This window comes from Aureobasidium subglaciale (genome assembly GCF_000721755.1).
Source record: "Aureobasidium subglaciale EXF-2481 unplaced genomic scaffold scaffold_7, whole genome shotgun sequence".
Classification (NCBI taxonomy): domain Eukaryota; kingdom Fungi; phylum Ascomycota; class Dothideomycetes; order Dothideales; family Saccotheciaceae; genus Aureobasidium; species Aureobasidium subglaciale.
This window is the reverse complement of record NW_013566988.1, coordinates 44,959-62,742: the sequence shown is the minus strand read 5'-3', so window position 1 is coordinate 62,742 and position 17,784 is coordinate 44,959. Positions and strand designations below refer to the sequence as shown.

At 50.9% G+C, this 17,784-nt stretch overlaps 9 protein-coding genes across 9 annotated transcripts; 5 read left to right on the top strand and 4 right to left on the bottom strand.

Moving 5' to 3' along the window:
- The first annotated feature begins 47 nt into the window (after positions 1-47).
- Positions 48-1,487, top strand: AUEXF2481DRAFT_87736 (uncharacterized protein). The gene is made up of 2 exons (XM_013489621.1): positions 48-885; positions 948-1,487. The coding sequence occupies exons 1-2, from the start codon at positions 429-431 to the stop codon at positions 1,223-1,225; spliced, it is 735 nt and encodes a 244-aa protein (XP_013345075.1). The 5' UTR covers positions 48-428; the 3' UTR covers positions 1,226-1,487.
- A 427-nt stretch (positions 1,488-1,914) lies between these two features.
- AUEXF2481DRAFT_28275 (uncharacterized protein) lies at positions 1,915-2,550 on the top strand (the record flags this gene model as incomplete). Its single annotated transcript, XM_013489412.1, has 1 exon — positions 1,915-2,550. One exon carries the CDS (start codon positions 1,915-1,917, stop codon positions 2,548-2,550), a length of 636 nt encoding a protein of 211 aa, XP_013344866.1.
- A 201-nt stretch (positions 2,551-2,751) lies between these two features.
- AUEXF2481DRAFT_3832 (uncharacterized protein) lies at positions 2,752-3,838 on the bottom strand (the record flags this gene model as incomplete). Its single annotated transcript, XM_013489329.1, has 2 exons — positions 2,752-3,014; positions 3,082-3,838. 2 exons carry the CDS (start codon positions 3,836-3,838, stop codon positions 2,752-2,754), a joined length of 1,020 nt encoding a protein of 339 aa, XP_013344783.1.
- Positions 3,839-4,390: 552 nt separating this feature from the next.
- Positions 4,391-5,291, top strand: AUEXF2481DRAFT_28273 (uncharacterized protein; the record flags this gene model as incomplete). The annotated part of the gene is made up of 4 exons (XM_013489411.1): positions 4,391-4,573; positions 4,630-4,758; positions 4,814-4,929; positions 5,036-5,291. 4 exons carry the CDS (start codon positions 4,391-4,393, stop codon positions 5,289-5,291), a joined length of 684 nt encoding a protein of 227 aa, XP_013344865.1.
- A 306-nt stretch (positions 5,292-5,597) lies between these two features.
- AUEXF2481DRAFT_38562 (uncharacterized protein) lies at positions 5,598-7,709 on the top strand. The gene is made up of 5 exons (XM_013489473.1): positions 5,598-6,165; positions 6,215-7,141; positions 7,188-7,275; positions 7,325-7,379; positions 7,436-7,709. The coding sequence occupies exons 1-5, from the start codon at positions 5,996-5,998 to the stop codon at positions 7,609-7,611; spliced, it is 1,416 nt and encodes a 471-aa protein (XP_013344927.1). The 5' UTR covers positions 5,598-5,995; the 3' UTR covers positions 7,612-7,709.
- Positions 7,710-9,124: 1,415 nt separating this feature from the next.
- Positions 9,125-10,525, bottom strand: AUEXF2481DRAFT_632643 (uncharacterized protein). The gene is made up of 3 exons (XM_013489637.1): positions 9,963-10,525; positions 9,739-9,907; positions 9,125-9,689 (listed from the first exon to the last, which is right to left on the bottom strand). Exons 1-3 carry the CDS (start codon positions 10,326-10,328, stop codon positions 9,169-9,171), a joined length of 1,056 nt encoding a protein of 351 aa, XP_013345091.1. The 5' UTR covers positions 10,329-10,525; the 3' UTR covers positions 9,125-9,168.
- A 949-nt stretch (positions 10,526-11,474) lies between these two features.
- AUEXF2481DRAFT_3829 (uncharacterized protein) lies at positions 11,475-13,716 on the bottom strand (the record flags this gene model as incomplete). The annotated part of the gene is made up of 2 exons (XM_013489328.1): positions 11,475-13,612; positions 13,662-13,716. The coding sequence occupies 2 exons, from the start codon at positions 13,714-13,716 to the stop codon at positions 11,475-11,477; spliced, it is 2,193 nt and encodes a 730-aa protein (XP_013344782.1).
- A 561-nt stretch (positions 13,717-14,277) lies between these two features.
- Positions 14,278-15,622, top strand: AUEXF2481DRAFT_64645 (uncharacterized protein; the record flags this gene model as incomplete). The annotated part of the gene is made up of 2 exons (XM_013489608.1): positions 14,278-14,349; positions 14,405-15,622. 2 exons carry the CDS (start codon positions 14,278-14,280, stop codon positions 15,620-15,622), a joined length of 1,290 nt encoding a protein of 429 aa, XP_013345062.1.
- Positions 15,597-17,730, bottom strand: AUEXF2481DRAFT_106973 (uncharacterized protein). The gene is made up of 4 exons (XM_013489636.1): positions 16,929-17,730; positions 16,156-16,864; positions 16,022-16,103; positions 15,597-15,965 (listed from the first exon to the last, which is right to left on the bottom strand). Exons 1-4 carry the CDS (start codon positions 17,231-17,233, stop codon positions 15,688-15,690), a joined length of 1,374 nt encoding a protein of 457 aa, XP_013345090.1. The 5' UTR covers positions 17,234-17,730; the 3' UTR covers positions 15,597-15,687.
- Positions 17,731-17,784: the final 54 nt, after the last annotated feature.

The window sequence follows — 17,784 nt, the reverse complement described above, 5'->3', positions numbered from 1 at the left end:
GTTTTTACACAACACCATAGTATGTACCCCCTGAATTTGACTGTTATACCAATATGGAAACGGCTTATTGGTTATGACTGGCAGTTATGAACATATGGGAGCTGAGGCAGAAGCCGTTGTCTCGAAGGATCTTATGGTACCTGAGCGGCCATGTTGCATGAGAGCGCGCAAGATTCCAGTCAATTGAACCGACGGTGCGACCAAAAGACAACAACCTCGAATACAGCACGTTGCAGCTGATCAATATTCAATGTTGAACAACAGTATTGCCAATTATGGACTAAAAGTCAGATTCACAGTCAGGGTCAGGAACATGTCCTTCATCTACTCCTGGACGAGACATGGATTTCAGTTGCCACGTGTCCAAAACGATAATTGAGGAATCATAAGAGTACAAAATCATCCTGGTCGGTTGCGTTAGTCAAGGTATGGCCACTCAGTTCATTAGAGCTATGCAGAGAAGCATCACCATCACAAACGCCTCTGGCAGCACACAATCATACGCACTTTATGCAGCACCTCCCAACATCACACCAACAGTCTCTGATATCAATACCAACGCTATTCTGGTCCTGCGTGGGGTAGCCTGTACTTCTGGACAAGCATACTTCACCATTCCGAAGACACCGCTGTACGCAGTATGCGGAACAAGCTATGGTGGAGAGTCTACTGTGGAGACCCAAGTCGAGGTTCTCGATACCCGCCCCATACAGATAGGGCAAAAAAAAGACGACGGTGTCTTGGTCGCCGGTACGACTTTGGAACTACTCATACGCAAGGGTACACCGACTTTCGCGCCGAAAGCAGACGTGCCGTCTTCAGGTGACGAAGGGTGTTTTTGCATTCGGACAAGCAATGAATTCACACACAGTGAGGCTCGTGCGGGTACTTCCTCGTCTCCTTTGTGATATCTTGAAATACATATACTGATCCCAAGGCGTAAACAGGTGACTTTGTCGTCGGCATATCGCTTTACAAGAAGCTCTCTCGCTATGTCGGACCCTTTGCAACATTTCGTCCGGCTCCAGGCATGGAATACCAAATCGAACCGCTGAATCGCTTCTATCTAGCGGTAGGCGATTATGCTGCCAGATCCCGCATGACAAAAGGGGTTGAAACTCGGAGCTGTCTGGTAGACTTCTGCAAGTTGGAACTAGACAACGTGCAGATATTTCACACCCCACACGGACAGTTGACAGTCAAATCCGACTTCAACGAGGACTGAGTGTTGACTACCGGATTCAGGCATGGGTAAAGCAGAGTCGAGGACATCTTAGAGGTTGAACATGCTCAGAGTTACCCCATCATTGGTCTTCTACGTTGGGCTGCGTGATATCTGGCGCTATTCACACTACAGCTATCATGAACTCATGCCTGCAACTACTCATCAGCTTGTGGTCATGATTAAGATAGATATATAATGCACTTTCAAGATTCAACTCAAATAATCCTCGACATCATGGGACATATACCTGGTTGGACATTGTCGCATGAAGCCATACACACCACTCAGCGTACATCCATTTCTGAAATTCATGCCGTGGACTGGAAACTGTAGCTTCGGCCGAGTGAACTACTTATCAACCCTTTCCGCCTCCAGACAATACCTGTACCCCATTTGACCTGCTCAATGACTTGACTTCAGGAAGATTGGTTACGGAAATTGAGACGTGCGGCAAGGGACTTTACAAGGTCATAATAATAAACAAGCCGCATAAGTTGGATGTCAATGTCAGCTTACCTGCTTCCTCCTACTATTGGCGAGGATCTTGGTGTAATGTTCAATGACAAATGGGAGGGTGGTCGTCAAATGGTCAGTGCGGCTATGACTCATCAACCACTCCATAATTTCACATCCACGAAACCCCAAGCTTGACAGAACCATATCTTGCCTTGCCGAGAGTTCTCACGATTATGTTTTCCGAAGAGGCACTTGTCGTTGTCGATGTACAAGACGGCATCGCGAATCTAGTTGATGGAGTACCCGACGCCGAACAGATCAATAACGCCATTGGCTCTGTCCTACATCGTGCCCGCCAGCATAATGATCAAGCAGATCAGACTGGTTTGGCCAAGCCAATCAAGATCTTGTTCATTCAGCACGACGACAAGGACCCCAGTGATCCTCTTTGGCGAGGAAAGACGACTTGGGAACTTGTCTTTCCACCACGAAAAGGCATCACTACCGAGATGTTAGTATCCAAGAATGTTGGTGAGTGTTTATACTGCTATTCTTCGCTCTGTGTACTGACAACATGTGCTGGCAATATGTTCACTTCGAACCCGGATCTCACACACTCACTGCTAGCGGAGGGAATTACGAGCTTGGTGTTTGTTGGCTTGCAAACCGACTTTTGCGTGCGAGCTTCAATTCTGGGTGCAATCGCTTCTGGCTTCCAAGCACAGAACATCACACTACTACAAGGAGCCCATTCCACCTACGATCAGGAATCGACAGGCAAGTCGTACATGCAGGTGAAGGACGATATTGAAGGACAACTTGCAGCTCTTGGTGTATGCTTGCGAGGATGGCAGGAGTTCGGTAAATGAGGTCATTCATGACTTCCGTTCTTCGCTCGAGAGATGAGATCCAGCAGTCGACGATATCTCGCAGTTTAGATCTCGCGTAGTTCACGCCAATCTACCCTAAGCTGTATCACAGACTGCTCATGAGGCGTGAATAGATAAAATGCAATTGCGCATGATATCAGACTGGAGACTCTGCTTCCCTGCTTCCAACATGTCCTATCTTTAGAACAGCGCCAGCGCATTTGGCGGGCTACCGATTCCACCAGGCACATTCAACGGCGCGCTTGTCAGCAAGAAGCTATATCGTCCAAGTTCTTTGCACTTCTCCGATAACAATTTGAGGTCCCAGAGCTCTCCGATAGACATGCCGAACAATGCGAGGAAGTACTGATGTAGGATCAACCCAGAGACTGGGAGTTCCTCACCTTTGGGACCAATGGAGGGGATGTGCTCAAAGGCTATCATGTCGCCTGCTACTGCCGCGGCTATGGGACGAGTTAGCGAATGCTGCGGTCGATGATTGGCGTGAGGATAGTTGAACGGATGGCTTACAGTGCTGATTCCAGAACCATCTCGCTGTCGCCTCATTCCCAGTAACACCGCAGACTCGATGCGAGCCCAGAAGCTCCGCCTGCTTCTCCGCCGTTTGACCCGTCAACGCTTCTGTGAATCCCGAGCGGATTATGATGACATCTCCTTGACGGAACTCAACGCCCTGCTTCTTCGCGATTGCCTCGATGTCCTCAACACTGATTTTATCGTCATTGAAAGGATTGAAGCTACGCCCCGTCTCGTCGGCGTAGCGCTTGAAGTCTATGAGCACGCCTCGTGCCACCAGTCCACCGCGACTATGCCAATGATTCAACGTTGGCAACTTCTGCTCATGATCCTCTTGCCCGAAGTTCTGCGTGAGCGCTTCCACATTCGTCTTCACTCCGTTATACCCGCTTTCGCTCTCTTGGTGGTGGAAGTGACACAGACTGTCCCATTGGCTAGAGCACTGCGTGTTGAACTCAACTTCATCGTCGTACCCATGCGCTGCAAGCGGGGTGTCGATGAAGGAAGTGACCTTGTGCACCAGGCCTTTGCGGCCGAAACCGGGGGTGGCGATAGCGCCTATGGGCCAATTGAGGGAGACAGAGACGCCGGATTGGAGCTCAGTGTAGGCTGCTTTGACGACTTCGGGGGTGAGAAGGTTGAGTGTGCCGAAGATGTCTTTCTTGCCGTCTTTGTCAAAGACACCCCAGGCACAGCCTTGAGGCATGTCTTTGACTTTGGGAAGGTTGTCGAAGTCAGGTAGATCCGACATTGCTGCTGGATCTTCTGTTGTTCTTAACGGGTGTCGCAGTTGATACGAATAGGTTTTGGAGCGACGAGGTAACGCTGTGGCAGGAAGAAGATAAGATCGAGACGTCATAACGAGGGAGCTCTCCTCAAGAAATAGTCAAACATCCATTGGCGGGGTAGCGGGGCACGCAGCCTCCAAAGTTTAAGGTTGTCCGAGGTTAGAATCCAGGACCCTCTTCTCCATCTGTCTTTCTCTAAGGGACGTCTTGTATAGATACTTTGATGACTGTCATAAGCCTCGCCGCGTAATCTGATTCTGTTCTATCAAGATAATCAGTGCTGACACAAACAGCTGCCAGTCAGCTTGGGTATGCTCGTTGGGCGGTCGGCTAGTGTCAGCTCGTCACAAACGGCGTTGAAGTTTATCTCACTGCCACCGTATGGCATATCGATCCTTCCAGTCCCGAGTACGTGTAGCGTTCGATCACTTGTGCTGAAACCAGAACGTGGTCCAGGACAACAGAAGATCGTGAAATTCGTCTTGCACACCTTGCAGTCTTATCCGTTGATGATCATGGGTCACGACATTTTGCCTCCGTTCATTCATCCCGCATCGATGGCCCTTAGCGATGATAGTGATATGGAGCCCTTAGCGAACTGTCTCAGCCTAATGCATATGCTGGGCGGTGGCTTCCGGGGAAGTCGCAAATTGCTTTGGCGGAACGTCCGAAGCGAAAGTGAGCGCATGCGGGAACAGGTGAGTACACATCCGCGGAATGCGCTGTCGGAAGATCTGTTGACGACGAGACTTAGCAAGCGGGCGTGAATGAATGGCAACTGCTTGCTGCCATGCAAGCTCTTTCACTTTACATCCTCATGAGACTGCAGGAAGGAGAGACGGAGCACAATAACTGCGACAGTCTGATGCTCGCGACATTCATGGTGAGTCTCGCAACTAGATATTGTCGTCACACATGCTCTAACACTGTTTGTTTAGATGATAGCTGGGGGATTCGCTCGCACTGGTTCAAAATGTGACGTTGAGAGAGTCATGTCCGAACATTGTCTCAAGACAAGCTGGCGAGTCTGGGTCTTGTTAGAATCGAGAAGAAGGTATGAGCAACACCACAGAATCATGATAATGTGCGCGTTAGACTAACCTTCCCAGACTAGCTGCCATTTGTCGAGTTGTGGACATGCTTGTCTAGTTCGAGCCGAGTGGCATGTGTCAGTTGCAAAACGATCTCATTACCGCTCCGTTACCGTCCAAGAAATATATATGGGAAGCGGACAACAAACACAACTGGCATGACGGGATCAAAGGGAAAGCTGAGCTTCAAGAGAACTTTGCGCTAACGGCTGGTGGTGCGATTGTCCAGTTGAAGGAAGAACAGTCCTACTGCAACGGAAAGTTGCAGTACGGAACTATCGGTGATACAGCCGCAGCTCCTGTCACAACAAGCTGGGAGACTTGATGCTCAGGAATGGATGGTTTTGGCAGCCTCATCATGCTTGCCGCTTCGTTGCTCCCGTGAATGCAGCAGTCACGACTCAGAACGAGGGCAATGGGGCGCGAAATGAGTATACAGATTGATGTTATGGCGTCTGTATTCGGTCGACCTTCGCTTGCGAGTTTTTTGAAGAAGATGGAAAGCTCACCAACGAGAGTGCGTTGAAGAAAGATCTTGACTCATCTGACGCTTGGCGTCGCTCCTCTGTGCCAAGGAAAGCTTCACAGGGCCGGCACACCAACAGACAACTTGTTCGCGGACAAGAATCTCTCTCGATTCCAGCTTACGGAGCTTAATAACGCCCGTTCTCTCGCACTTCTCTATCAAGGAAAGACCTGTAGTGTCTCGCAAGTGGCGCAAGATCGCATCATCGACTCGCAGGTGTCGAGCTCAGCTACGGCGTCTTGGATTCGATACCTCGGCTCCAGCTTTCCCCACATTGTTTACGATGTTGAATCATCAAAATCATATCAGACGCCTTACTCACACCTCCCGACACACCAAAAGCTGGTTAACACGGCATTGACTAGCAGTTATGGCTACGGATCCTAACGGAAAGCGGGTGAGCTTCTCGCAAGGCATAAAGGCGTGTGTGACCCTCTCGTATTCACGACCACATTCGAAACGACATCTGGTGTTCCATACTATCCTTTCCACCGTTTCACAGCATGTCGCTCGAACTCTCGGATCCAGAGAAGCCAGTGATCGCCTCTATAACAGAAGACTCACACACACCACTCACTTGGGACGACCCTCGCGAGATCAGGAACCCCACACACTGGGGTATAGGCAAGAAGGTCTTTCACACCCTAGTACCATGCTGCGCGGCCTTTGAAGCGTGAGTAATAAAAGAGGTCCTAACCAGCACCGATTCTGACGGGCGACAGTACTTTTGCGACATCCATCATGGTCCCTGCCACACCACTATTGATGGAGGCTTTTGCGGTCCCGCGGACGCACGCTCTTCTCTCGTTGACTCTCTACACGATGGGGATTGCATTTGGTCCTCTGTTCATTGCGCCACTATCCGAAGTCTTCGGTCGCAAATACGTCTATGTTGTCTCATTAACCATGCTGCTCGCCTTCACAGGCGGTGCCGGGGCCGCTCAAGACTTTGGCACCCTGTTAGCATGCCGTCTACTTGCCGGCACGCTCGGCTCCTCTACAGTCGCCATTGGTGCAGGAACCATCGCTGATGTGTGGGCACTGGGAAAAAGTGGTGGCACTGCCTCGCTTTTCTTTATTCTTGGACCTTTTCTTGGGCCTACACTTGGTCCCCTGGCCGGCGCGTACGTCCTTCACGATCGACACGATGATTGGCGATGGACAATGTGGCTTTTGATGATAGTCGGCGCACCTATCTGGCTTGGAGCTATCATAATGAACGAGACGTCACATGCCAAACTGACGCAGAGGTACGGCTACGTTGAAGCTCAATTGACTGAGAAAGGACTCTTCGCGGCTGCGGTAGAGAAGGTCTTGATTGGCGTCAAACGTCCGACGAGAATGCTTTGCACCGAACCCATCGTCATTTCTCTTGCCATCTATACCGCCTTCGCGTACGCAACAGTCTTCAGCTACTTCGGAAGCGCTTCCTACGTGCTACAGCGATATTATCATTTCAACGAGCGCCAGGTTGGTCTGAGTTTCATCAGTGTGATCATTGGCTACCTCCTTGCTGCTTTTATGTTTGGGACCTTTGATAAGACTCTTTATGCAAAGGCAGTCGCTGCTGGTAATGGGACTGCGGCTCCAGAGCACCGACTGTATGCCGGTATGGTGGGGAGCATCTTTCTACCGATCAGTCTTTTCTGGTCAGTACCTGCATAGGAGCTTTACAAGCTATGCTGACGCAAACAGGTATGCCTGGGAAGTCAAGCAAAACGGCAATTGGGCAGCGCTCGTAGCTGCAGGCATCCCGTTCGGTCTGGGATCCTTCTCCATCTTTGTAAGCAATGTTTTCACCCGTCGTGAGTTCCTTACTGATCGGAAAATAGCTGTCTTCCATCACCTACATGGTCGATGTCTACAAAGCTAGAGCAGCAGCTTCAGGTACGTGGCTCCTCACATGTCATGAAAAACACGCACACATGCTGAAGTTTCGTTAGCGATCGCTGCAAACGGCGTTTTGAGATACCTTCTAGGTGCCATCTTTCCCTTGTTCACCATCCAAATGTACCAGTCTCTCGGGCCGCACTGGGCAAGCAGTATCTTTGCATTTGTTGCTTTGCTACTGATGCCAATACCATGGCTCTTGTTCAAGTTCGGGCACAAGCTGCGGTGAACTGGTAGATGTGCCAGTTGAAGTTCGGCAGAGGTTCAACAAGTAGAACTTTTACTATCTCAGTCTCGTAACAAACATGACTTCTTCGGAATCTGACCGCTTGAATTGTTCCAATTTCTTCCCTTACATTGCCGCTTCTGCAGTGATCTTCAGCAAGCGATAGGCGCCTACACAAATATCGTGTCCTTGCAATGACCATGAATCTGGGTGTGCTTCAAAGCCGTGACTACGTGTAGGTCGACATCGTGCGTCAGTCGTCGCTACTGCATCGAACCGCTCGACGTGTGATCGTGTGTTCAGAATAGACCTTAACACTTGGGCCAATTTTGGCAAGTGGCTAACTCTTCCGTTCGGAGGCTCTCCAGCAGGATTGTTAGCATCACTCGGATAAATGAGATCTGCAACGCTCACATCGTGGCTATTAAACTATGCCATCCGAAGTGCAAATCCTTTTCTTCGCCCGCAGTCAAAGGATCAAACTTACACAGCAACCCCTTGGCAAACTCCAAGTTCTTGTCCTATAACGTGCTGAGGTTTCGAAATGATACGTTCCACGAGTCAAAGGTGATGTCTCTAGATGCTGAATCATTGAATGAAAAGTTGTTTGAAACACTAACAAATACCTACATGTTCGGCGTGCAGGCAACATTATCCAAATAAAACGTATTCAACGGCTTTCCACCAGGCGAAGCAGCACTGAAATATACAGTCGAAACATTTCCAGTGCCCGTCAAAACAAAGCTCCCGCTCCCCCAAGCCCCAATACCGCTCTGCGTATCTCCCTTTGAAGTCGGGTACCGATGATTCAGCAAGGTCCAATCTTGCCAAACCTCCCAGTAATTCACAAACCCACCAGAAGTTACATAATAATCCCAGGTAAAGTCATAAGTGCAGGTATATGTAACGTCTGCGTTGCAGCCGGTGAGGTCAATGTCTTGTTGGACGTACCAGCGTTGGTTGTCGTGGAGCCATTGGCTTTCGATGCGGTGGGCTTTGGGGCGGACGAGGAAGCCGCCAGCGCGTGACCACGAGCTTGTGTACCAGGGTGAGCGGTAGTCGTTTTGGGGTCCGGGGGTTTCAAGGTCGCCGTTCTTGATTGGGTTGGCCACGGTGCAGGTTGGGCCGGAGGTCGTGCTAGATGGGGTGCTTGAGGGTAATGCGCTGCTGGATGTCGTTATAGTTGAGAGAGTGGTTGCAAGGGAGGACGACGAAGAGGTTGTCGAAGAGGTTGTCGAAGATGTCGCCGAAGAGGTGGTCGAAGACGAGGAAGAGGAAGAGGATGAGGAAGAAACCATTGAAGATGAAGACGACACCGAGGACGATGAAGAAACCATCGACGATGAAGACGACACCGAGCTAGAGGATGAGGAAGAGATTGCCGAAGACGAAGAAGTGGATGATGAAGAAGGCGATGCGACTGGACCACCGACGACCGGCACAGTCAGAGAGTAAAGAGAACTATCCGTGATCGTGTATTCATCTGTTCCACGCCATTGACCAATGTTTGTTCTGCGAAAACGTTAGTATGGACTAATCCCCTCTCTCTGGCAACCATACTTACGCATAAGCAGAGCTCCAAGTAGTGTTGTAGTTTGAGCAATAAAGTCCCTGAGGAACTCCATTGATGTTCAACACATAAGCATTGAAGAAAAGACAAGCCATGAATGAGCCATCAGCAGCCGGATGCGCTTTGTCATAGGCAGTTTGAGCGAGACATGCTGCTGCACAAGTCGATGGAGTATAACCCTGGGATTGAGAAAACGGATAGTAGGTATAGCCCATATACGTATTATGACCATTGCTGTCAAGAGGTGCATTCATGGCACCTTTGAGCGGATCTGAAGCGGTAAACTGGGTCAAAGGGTCTGTTGGGGCAACTGGTGCTGGGGCTGCAACTTTGCTGTAGGCGTTGGAGCCTGCGATGAGGACCTGGAATTTCGCTCGCCATTGACCTTTGTTGGTTGCTTGTTTGGCAGTGACCGGCGTGCCCCACAGGGTGCATCTGAAGTTTGAGGTGCTGGGTGGTGTTGGACAATTATTGGTGTTAGGATCAAGTGTAGGGTCTCGTTCCACGTAGACTGCATTAATCAGTAAGTCTGGTCTAGTGGTAGAGATTGTCAAACTTGCCATTGAATGACACGCAGCCGGAGGCCTTCTTGCAGTAACCAGCACACGCGTTGGTGTCGTAGCTTCTGAGTGTGTAAAGGCCCATATAGTTGCTGGCACTCAAAGAACCAGTCAGGTTGGAGAATATTAATGAGTAGCCATCCGGCAGCGGTGCAGTCAATGAATCACCCTAGAATTAAAAGTCAGCTCATGCTTGACTGTAAGTTTGGAATGCTGTTGCATACCCAAACACCACTGTCTGCCAGAAAATTCTGTGGTGTATCTGGTATGGGCACATAACCGGATCCTGAGGGTTGTGCAGCGCATGTGCCATCACGTTTGTACGGAACACTGCGCTTCTCAACAGGAGCAGGTGTACTTTCTAGAGACGAGGCTCCATTGTCGAGAGCGATGGTGACACTGGCAGCCGCGGCAGATGCCTGTTGAGCAACAGGAGCAACGCTGACAGTCTGAGAAGCCACGGCGACGGCTGGAGTCACAACGACTGGGTCCGGAGCAGCGTCGATGCCATCAAAATCGATATCCTGAGCTAGTGAGGAGGGAATGGCGAAAAGACTGGCAAGCCCAGCAAAAGCGACGACTCCACGCATGATGGATAGAATGGTGAGGATAGGGAGTGGAAAAGGAGGGAAGTGCTAGCTTATTACTACCAAACTTATATCTTGTCTGGACCTGCTCTTCAGGAGCCATGTCTATGCTGGGCGTTTTCAGCGCCAGAGCAGAAGATTATCCCGTTGTTGGTGTATCGGAGAGAGCGAGAAGGCGCACTGCTCCTGTGTCGCAAAAAGCCTTGACCAAAATTTCAGGGCTTTTCAAAGTGTGAATACGAAGGCTGAACAACTGTTTGAGGAAACCGTTCGTTTTTTTTGAAGAACTCTGGGGGAGAGTTTCGGATCAGGGCAGGGCTAGCTGTGGCTTGACTTCAGCTCCATCGGCGACGCCGGTTGTAGCAGTCATCCGTACAACCATTTTCTCGATCGAGCGATGTGTCCTCGCCAAACATCAAAATCGCTACATATATATTCTTGTTTCTCGTCTTGTAGATATATCGCCAGCGCATTCATCGCCATACCGAGTAGCCATAGCGCATCCCGAGCCTCGCCGACGGCGTCCGAACACCACTGCGTAGAAGGTAGCGCTACGACAGGACGCTTCACTGGATCGCGCGCTTGATCAGCAATGGTTTGCTGCTTGGTTCGACGACTGATACGGATGTTGACCTCCTCAAGACACTATCTCTATAAAAAAAAAAACCCCCCTCGTCGCGCTTCCATAGGCTCGGCAGCCAGGCTCAATGTAAAAGAGCTACAAAAAAGAGGCTTCGTACAAACCACTGGCCAGAGCTCGAAGCATACATATACAAGTGGAATATATAGCACTTCCGAACGAATCGACTCGTTTCGTTCTGATGGGTAGGAAATGTTTATAGCCTAAATTTCCCAAGATTTCATCCGGTCAGCATGGAAGCCCCCGCACCGGGCAGGTCATGCGTCCAGTCATTCTAATAGAACATCTTCGAGTTATCCGCATAAACATGACCTCTCGGTAAAGGCGTTATGGAGGAAGGGTGAAAAATGAAAGTGGTGACGCACGGCAGTCGCATCTGTTCAGCATGTAGGTCTAGTGGATTCTGAGCACCACGGATTTGTCTCGATTGACATAACCATGATCTTTCTCCTAGCAGTACTATCGCCTGGTGCTCATCATCTGACTTGTGTTTCCGCGCTGGCGCTGTGTCATGTCTCGTTGAGTGTCTGGGGAACAATGTCGGTCCTCTCTTCGCTTGCCCAAAGACTAAAGTCCAAGATCTCCTCGTCGAGAAGATGCGGTGTATCTAGCCAAGTTCCCATCAACACATCATCGATATCATCGCCGACAGCTCTTAAATTTAGTGATGATTCCGCACGCAGCTGATCAGCGAATCCGTCCGTGTTGGCCATATCGAAAGACAGCTCGCCAACTTGAGCTACTTGATTCTGGTATTTGCTATTCGCTGCTATCGACCCTTCTCCCTGCTGCGAAGGAGGAGCCGAGCTGATATACGGCTCTTTATGACGGGTCGCAGCGTGTCTCAATGTGTCAAGCATTGAGCAGAAGCCGGCAGGCAGACCAATCGTCTCGTACGCATCCTTGATGGCTTCAATACCCGAACACAGCAGTTGCAGATCCGCCTCAGCGGACCAAGCATCTGGATATTTGAGATTGTAGATCGTGAGCACGTGCACTGCTAGCAAAGGCTGGTTGAGCGTGATCAATGGAGAAGACTGCTTGTGTTCGATAAAATCGAGGTATGTGGTGATGATGTCTCTGGCCGAATTTGCGCAGATTCCTTCGCTTCGTTCTAGACGGCGCGCGTTATGCGGCTTGCTGTCGTGACGCTCGGAAGTGGCGACGCTTGCCGTAAAGTCTCCGATCAAAGCTGTCCGGTGCAACGCGATGAGTGCATGGTGGAAATTGAAACTCAGGACTGTTCTGAAAGCAAGCAGACGCTGAGGACAGTTGACTAGACCTCTTCGTGGTCTCAGCGGTTCAGGTAGATTGTCCGACCACTGCGTCAACTTCTCATCTAGCTCGCCTTGCAAAGCGAGCAACCTCTCATGATCCGGTGACACCGCCCAGGATTGCTGGTCGAAGAATTGTTCACTGATCTTACTCTGGATAACTCCAAGGTCCACGAACGCCTTCCAAGGATCTGAGCAGCTCCTGGTCTTGGTCGCACAGACAATTTCATCAGACATGCGCTCGTATGTACTTGACGGACGGCCTTCTTCCATAGCCATTGTCTTCTCTAACGCATAAGCTATGTACCATATACGTCGGTCCGATTGCTGACGGGGCACCGAAAGCTGGTCGTTGCCGTAGAAGGGTGTCCTGTGCAAGCCCATGGAGTTGAGAATGCTGATGGCTTGTCTCACGAGAAGAAAAGCGGCTCCAATCTTCTCTCTGCCACGGTGATCGATGGCCATCAGTAGAAGAGCTTGAGCAGACTCCAAGTAAGGCTGACTGGTGAGATAGCCTGTAAGAGAACAAGCCGCCTCTATATATGCCTGGGCGACTACTGTATGACCTTTGGTACGTGCGCCCAAAGCTATACAAGCATACAGACAAGCCATTGTTGGTCGTTCGCTAACTGGGTTGTGCTCTAGAGCAGCGAATCTGGCCAAGTACGTTCCGGCTCTGATGATGACTTCTCTGCCAACGATTGGATAGATAGGAGCAACCTCATCCAGATAGGCATTTACGTAGGCCTCCCAATCTGGGCACAAAGCTGGCATACTAAGAAATGGCGGCATGTCCATGTCCTCGGAATGGCGCGAACCTTGGCGAAAGTGCTCAGAGAGATCCTTATCAAGTACGTGAGAATTCAGCTGAAACCATTGCGCGAAAGCCTGGTGACTACTTGGACCCTTGTATTTGCGTTGGGTTATGGTGGACGATGAGTAGATGGTAAAAGCTTGCTGGCTCTCTCCTACTTTAGAGGTCCATGTGTCTGCGGAACTCTGAGTGATCATGATCTGAGGGTGTGGACTCTGCTGAGTAACGTGATCTTCGTCGCAAGAGTAGATGGTATCCGGACTCGAGTTGACAGACGCGGTTTGTGCTGGAGAATCCCGACCCAACGTCGACGCGTCATCGAAGGACACGTTTCTGAGTAGATAATCGTCGCTTGCACCACTTGCACCATCGAACAGTGCAGGCCATGTGCTACTTGTTTGACTTGAATATGATGCGCCAGGAAGCAGTGCCTCGAGAAGGGCCACTTCGGTGTCTTCGAGTGCTCGCGACACGCAAGGAGAGTCGTTCCCAGGATGGGCGCTTGAAGCATTGAGCTGCGTTTCCCCGCATCTCGGACTCCTTGTCTTTTGCGAGAAACCTGCAAAACATCAGCACCCAAACGTGTCAGGCTGACAAACAAGCCTTACTTTCTTCCTCAACACGCTTCCGCTTTTGTTGCTTGGTCCTGCCTTCGCAAGACATTCTGTCATGTGGTTACGTAGTTCGCCTGCGCCTGCGCGAAATGTTTCGAGGACGCCAGAGCGAAATGAACATCCTCTGGGAGATCAACATCACTGCCATGTTGGAAATGTCAGCGGAGCCCACTTCCTTTGTCGAACCCAATCATTGCCGTCGATGATGGGCCCAGAGCACTCGTGATTCCAAACGCGTGTTCGGGGAAGCAGAAAGGAAAGAGGGGGGCTCCAGCTCCGAGGGTCAAAGCGCGCGGGGCTGAGTGCGGCCGAGAAGAGCTTGACAGAAGACCTACAGCCTCCCCCGAACCGACCGAGCCGAACAGTGCTTATGCGCTCTCCTCCACATTCACCCGCAACTCGCAAACACACATTTCAATGGTCATGCGACAACGACGGACATGTCATTGGTCACAAAGTACCAACGTCGATATAAGACTAGATGCCCGAGGTCAGCCATAGAAGCTCCACTCTGCACAGATAATCGCAAACACCTTTATACAACAAGGCCACGACCCCTCATGTCTTGCACTTCAATCTCCTTCAGACTTATTGTCCAAGACTATCACAAATGGCGATCAGGTCAGAAGTAGAACACTGGGACGTGGTCATTGTCGGCGCTGGTATCGCCGGTCTTGCTACGGTATGAACGATTGAATGATTTGATGTTTCAAGTCGGTCGACTAACAGATTACTAGGCAATCGCTCTCCGTCAAGATGGTCGCAGCATCCTCGTTCTCGAAAAATCAAGCATGAACAAAGAAGTCGGCGCATTGATCTCCCTCCAACCCAATGCTTCAAAAATTGTCAATGGCTGGAATATGAAGCCTTTCCTCGAAGAAAAGAAACCAATGGTCGATGAAGCTTTCCGACTGCTCAATGTCGAAGGAAAGCTACAAGTTGAGATGAAGCTCAACACTTCACAATTTGGAGCCGACCGTATGCTGTATCATCGTCAGGATTTACACGACGCCTTGCGACAAGCTGCAACCTCAGACGACATGCCTGGAAAACCTGCCGAGATTCGTACTTCATCTGGTGTCACTGGCTGCGACTGCGAGTCTGGAGTCGTCTATCTAGCAAACGGCTCGTCTGTGCAAGGCAATGTCATTGTGGGAGCGGACGGCATCCGCAGCGCAATCAGAGACGAAGTCATCAAAGGCTCAGACAGTGAGGGATCCAAGGCCATTCCTACAGGTCTATCAGCATACCGCATCCTGGTCGATACAGATAAACTACCAAAGCTCGACGTTTCAGAAGATGTATTCGACCTCAAGCGATCAGCAACAACGATGATTGTCGGCCACGACAAGCGAGTCATCATGGGTCCTGGCAGAGGCGGCGAGATGTTTGGTCTTGTCTGCCTAGTACCCGACCCCAACCCCAGTGGCGACGGCACTTCTTGGAATAATGCTGCTCCTCTGGAAGAAGTGCTTGATGCGTTCAAGGACTTCCCAGCTTGGGTTCGTGAGATCATGTCTCATGCTCCAGATGTCGCGCTCTGGCAACTTCGAGACATCGATCCTCTCACAACGTGGACGAAAGGCCGCGCCATCTTGATTGGTGATGCGGCACACGCTATGCTGCCAACTCAAGGTCAAGGCGCAAGTCAAAGTCTCGAGGACGCTGAAGCCCTGCAAGCTTTCCTTTCGGACGTCAACTCGGACTCGACAGGCGAAGAGGTTCAGGGGCGACTACACTCTGTGCAGAGTGCGCGCTACGAGAGAGCATCCTTGATCCAAGCATACAGTAGATTGCAAGCGAAGCCAGCCGCATCGCAGGACAACAAGACGGTGAAGCTGAACCCACAGGAGTTCATGGAGTACAACTGCAACTACTCGGGAGCGAAGGACTGGGTACAAAGACAGAGAGAGGCGGAAGAATTAGCGTATAAGCAGACAGCAGCTAGGGCTTGACATGGATAATGAGCATTGATTGCGTTGCTTCAAAAAGCATATAGAGTTACCCTGTGATAAACAGTTTACATATACGTACACACCCCACCCTTGAACTTCTCAAAGACACCCAAGTCGAAGTTGTTAGCAAGAACCTGGTACCCAAGCTCGTTCGGGTGCAAGAAGTCTCCGCTGTCGTACTTTGGATTCAAATGTGTCGGAGCAGCTGGATCGGCAAGCCATGCGTTGAAGTCGAAGACTGCGTCGAAGGTGTTGGACGTGCGAATGAAGTTGTTGACACGCTCGACTGTGGCGACTCGCTGGGGTTGAGTGTACGTGCCCGCTGTCGCGTTCGATGCGCCGACTGGATTGAGTCGTTAGTAAGGAGGAAACGGTGAGCAAGAATGAAAGGCGACAAACTTGGTGTGATGGTTGCTGCAAAGACAGGGATGCCGAAGTTGTGCATTCTGGTCACCATCTGCTTGTACGCCTGGATGAGTCGCTGTGATGTGTCAGTCGTGTTCGTCGGGGAACACATGGGCGACTGCACTCACCTGATAGACTGCTTCTTGGCTAGCGGCATCGAGCGCAGCAGTACCGATATCGTTGACGCCCTCAAAGATCATCGCGTACTTGGCTCCACTCTGTGCAATGACATCTCTCTCGACTCTGCCCACAGCGTTGGGTCCATTGCCGTCGGCAAGGACACGATTACCTCCGGCACCTTGATTGCAGACAGCAATGCCCTTGGTAGCTTTGTTGTTTTGCATCCTTGCAACAAGGTTGTCGGTCCATTTGTTGTTGCCGTTGTTCCATGATCCACGCCCATCAGTGATGGAGTCGCCAATGACGAAGAAGGCGTTGGTTGATGGCGGACTCCAGACTTCGAGTCCGGAGATGAAGAACCAGTGCTGTTGCGTGACGACATTGTCCCCTGTGATGTTGTAGTTGTTCACTTGGTTGCCCATGCCATAGTAAGAGTTTGTACGAGAGCCGGGATGCGAGGTAATGACAGAGGTGTTCTGGCCATCTTGCAGGTAAATCGAGATGGCGAGCTCGGATTGAGCCGCGATGGGGAATTCGATGGGATCCGAGACGGCGACGGAGCCATCGGGGATGATGATTGAGCTGTTGCCGCTGAAGGTGACTTGTCGGATCGTCTTGGTGTCAATGATCTGGGAGCCGGTGCCTGAGGGATACGGTGCGCCGAGGATGGTGCCGTTGAGCGTGGTTTGAACGGCATTTGGGTCTTGAAGCGGGAGACTATTGTCACGAGTCAGCGTTCGAAGGACAGGTCGCCAACATGTGGACAGCGGGAGAAGCGTACGCGACTGTGACGGCAGTAATGGGTAAATTGACAGCTCCCAGCTGGTTGCTGATGCGGAGTCTGATCTGCTGTCCACCGATTGACGTGTGGACAGTCTGCCGTAGAGTGGTGTTTGGGAACACGAGATTGGACTGGTTATAGTAGCCAGGTCCAGGGAGATTCGTATACTCGGCCACCTGGGGCATTGAAACCCATGTGTTGACCCAGTGATAGTTCTCTGTGCCATGTTGGGGGCTCGGCTGGGAGAAGCATGAGACAAGTCCAGCGTACGTTGCCAGCAGCGAAAGAGACAATTGACCCATCATGTTGATCGCTTGACTGGTTGGAATATCGCATCCTGCACACCGAGAGACTCATCTCCTTATGTAGTCCTTGTGAATGCAAATAGCCTGATAGAAGTGATCATCATGGCAAGCTCACCGAAGATGATGGGGAGCATTGACACTCCGCAATATTGCCGCCATGAGATGCAGACGCCATGACAGCCCATGCGATAACTTTGCTTGTGCACCGCCCGAGAGCAAAGTCTGAGAACGACATGGACGCTGTTTGGCGCGATAATTACGAGGCACGCATGGCTGGGCTGTGAGGAGACGAGGGATAAATCTGGTTAAACAGTATGAAGAGGCGGGGTCGATCCGGCAAACGGCACCTGCTGGAACCTTGGCTAAACTCGTCAGAGCGTGCCAGTGGCCACCGCCATCACCATTCGGACAAGGCAGTTCCTGGACGAGGGTCGTTGTTGCTCATGGCCTATGTAGCTTCAGCCCGCAGCATAGATGTACATGTGAATTTGAAAGGCAGTTGCTCGGGTGCTCTTTACCTCGTTTGCGAACAGGAGCTTGATGACGTATGA

Coding starts and splice junctions, on each gene's coding strand:
- AUEXF2481DRAFT_38562 (XM_013489473.1), top strand. CDS start 5,996: ATGTCGCTCGAACTCTCGGATCCAGAGAAGCCAGTGATCGCCTCTATA. Junction 7,142..7,187: donor CTACCGATCAGTCTTTTCTG/GTCAGTACCTGC, acceptor TGACGCAAACAG/GTATGCCTGGGAAGTCAAGC. Junction 7,380..7,435: donor AGCTAGAGCAGCAGCTTCAG/GTACGTGGCTCC, acceptor AAGTTTCGTTAG/CGATCGCTGCAAACGGCGTT.
- AUEXF2481DRAFT_87736 (XM_013489621.1), top strand. CDS start 429: ATGGCCACTCAGTTCATTAGAGCTATGCAGAGAAGCATCACCATCACA. Junction 886..947: donor ACACAGTGAGGCTCGTGCGG/GTACTTCCTCGT, acceptor AGGCGTAAACAG/GTGACTTTGTCGTCGGCATA.
- AUEXF2481DRAFT_632643 (XM_013489637.1), bottom strand. CDS start 10,328: ATGCGTGGAGTCGTCGCTTTTGCTGGGCTTGCCAGTCTTTTCGCCATT. Junction 9,908..9,962: donor TGGCAGACAGTGGTGTTTGG/GTATGCAACAGC, acceptor TTTTAATTCTAG/GGTGATTCATTGACTGCACC. Junction 9,690..9,738: donor CGGCTGCGTGTCATTCAATG/GCAAGTTTGACA, acceptor TGATTAATGCAG/TCTACGTGGAACGAGACCCT.
- AUEXF2481DRAFT_106973 (XM_013489636.1), bottom strand. CDS start 17,233: ATGATGGGTCAATTGTCTCTTTCGCTGCTGGCAACGTACGCTGGACTT. Junction 16,865..16,928: donor ATTACTGCCGTCACAGTCGC/GTACGCTTCTCC, acceptor TCGTGACAATAG/TCTCCCGCTTCAAGACCCAA. Junction 15,966..16,021: donor TGCAGCAACCATCACACCAA/GTTTGTCGCCTT, acceptor GACTCAATCCAG/TCGGCGCATCGAACGCGACA.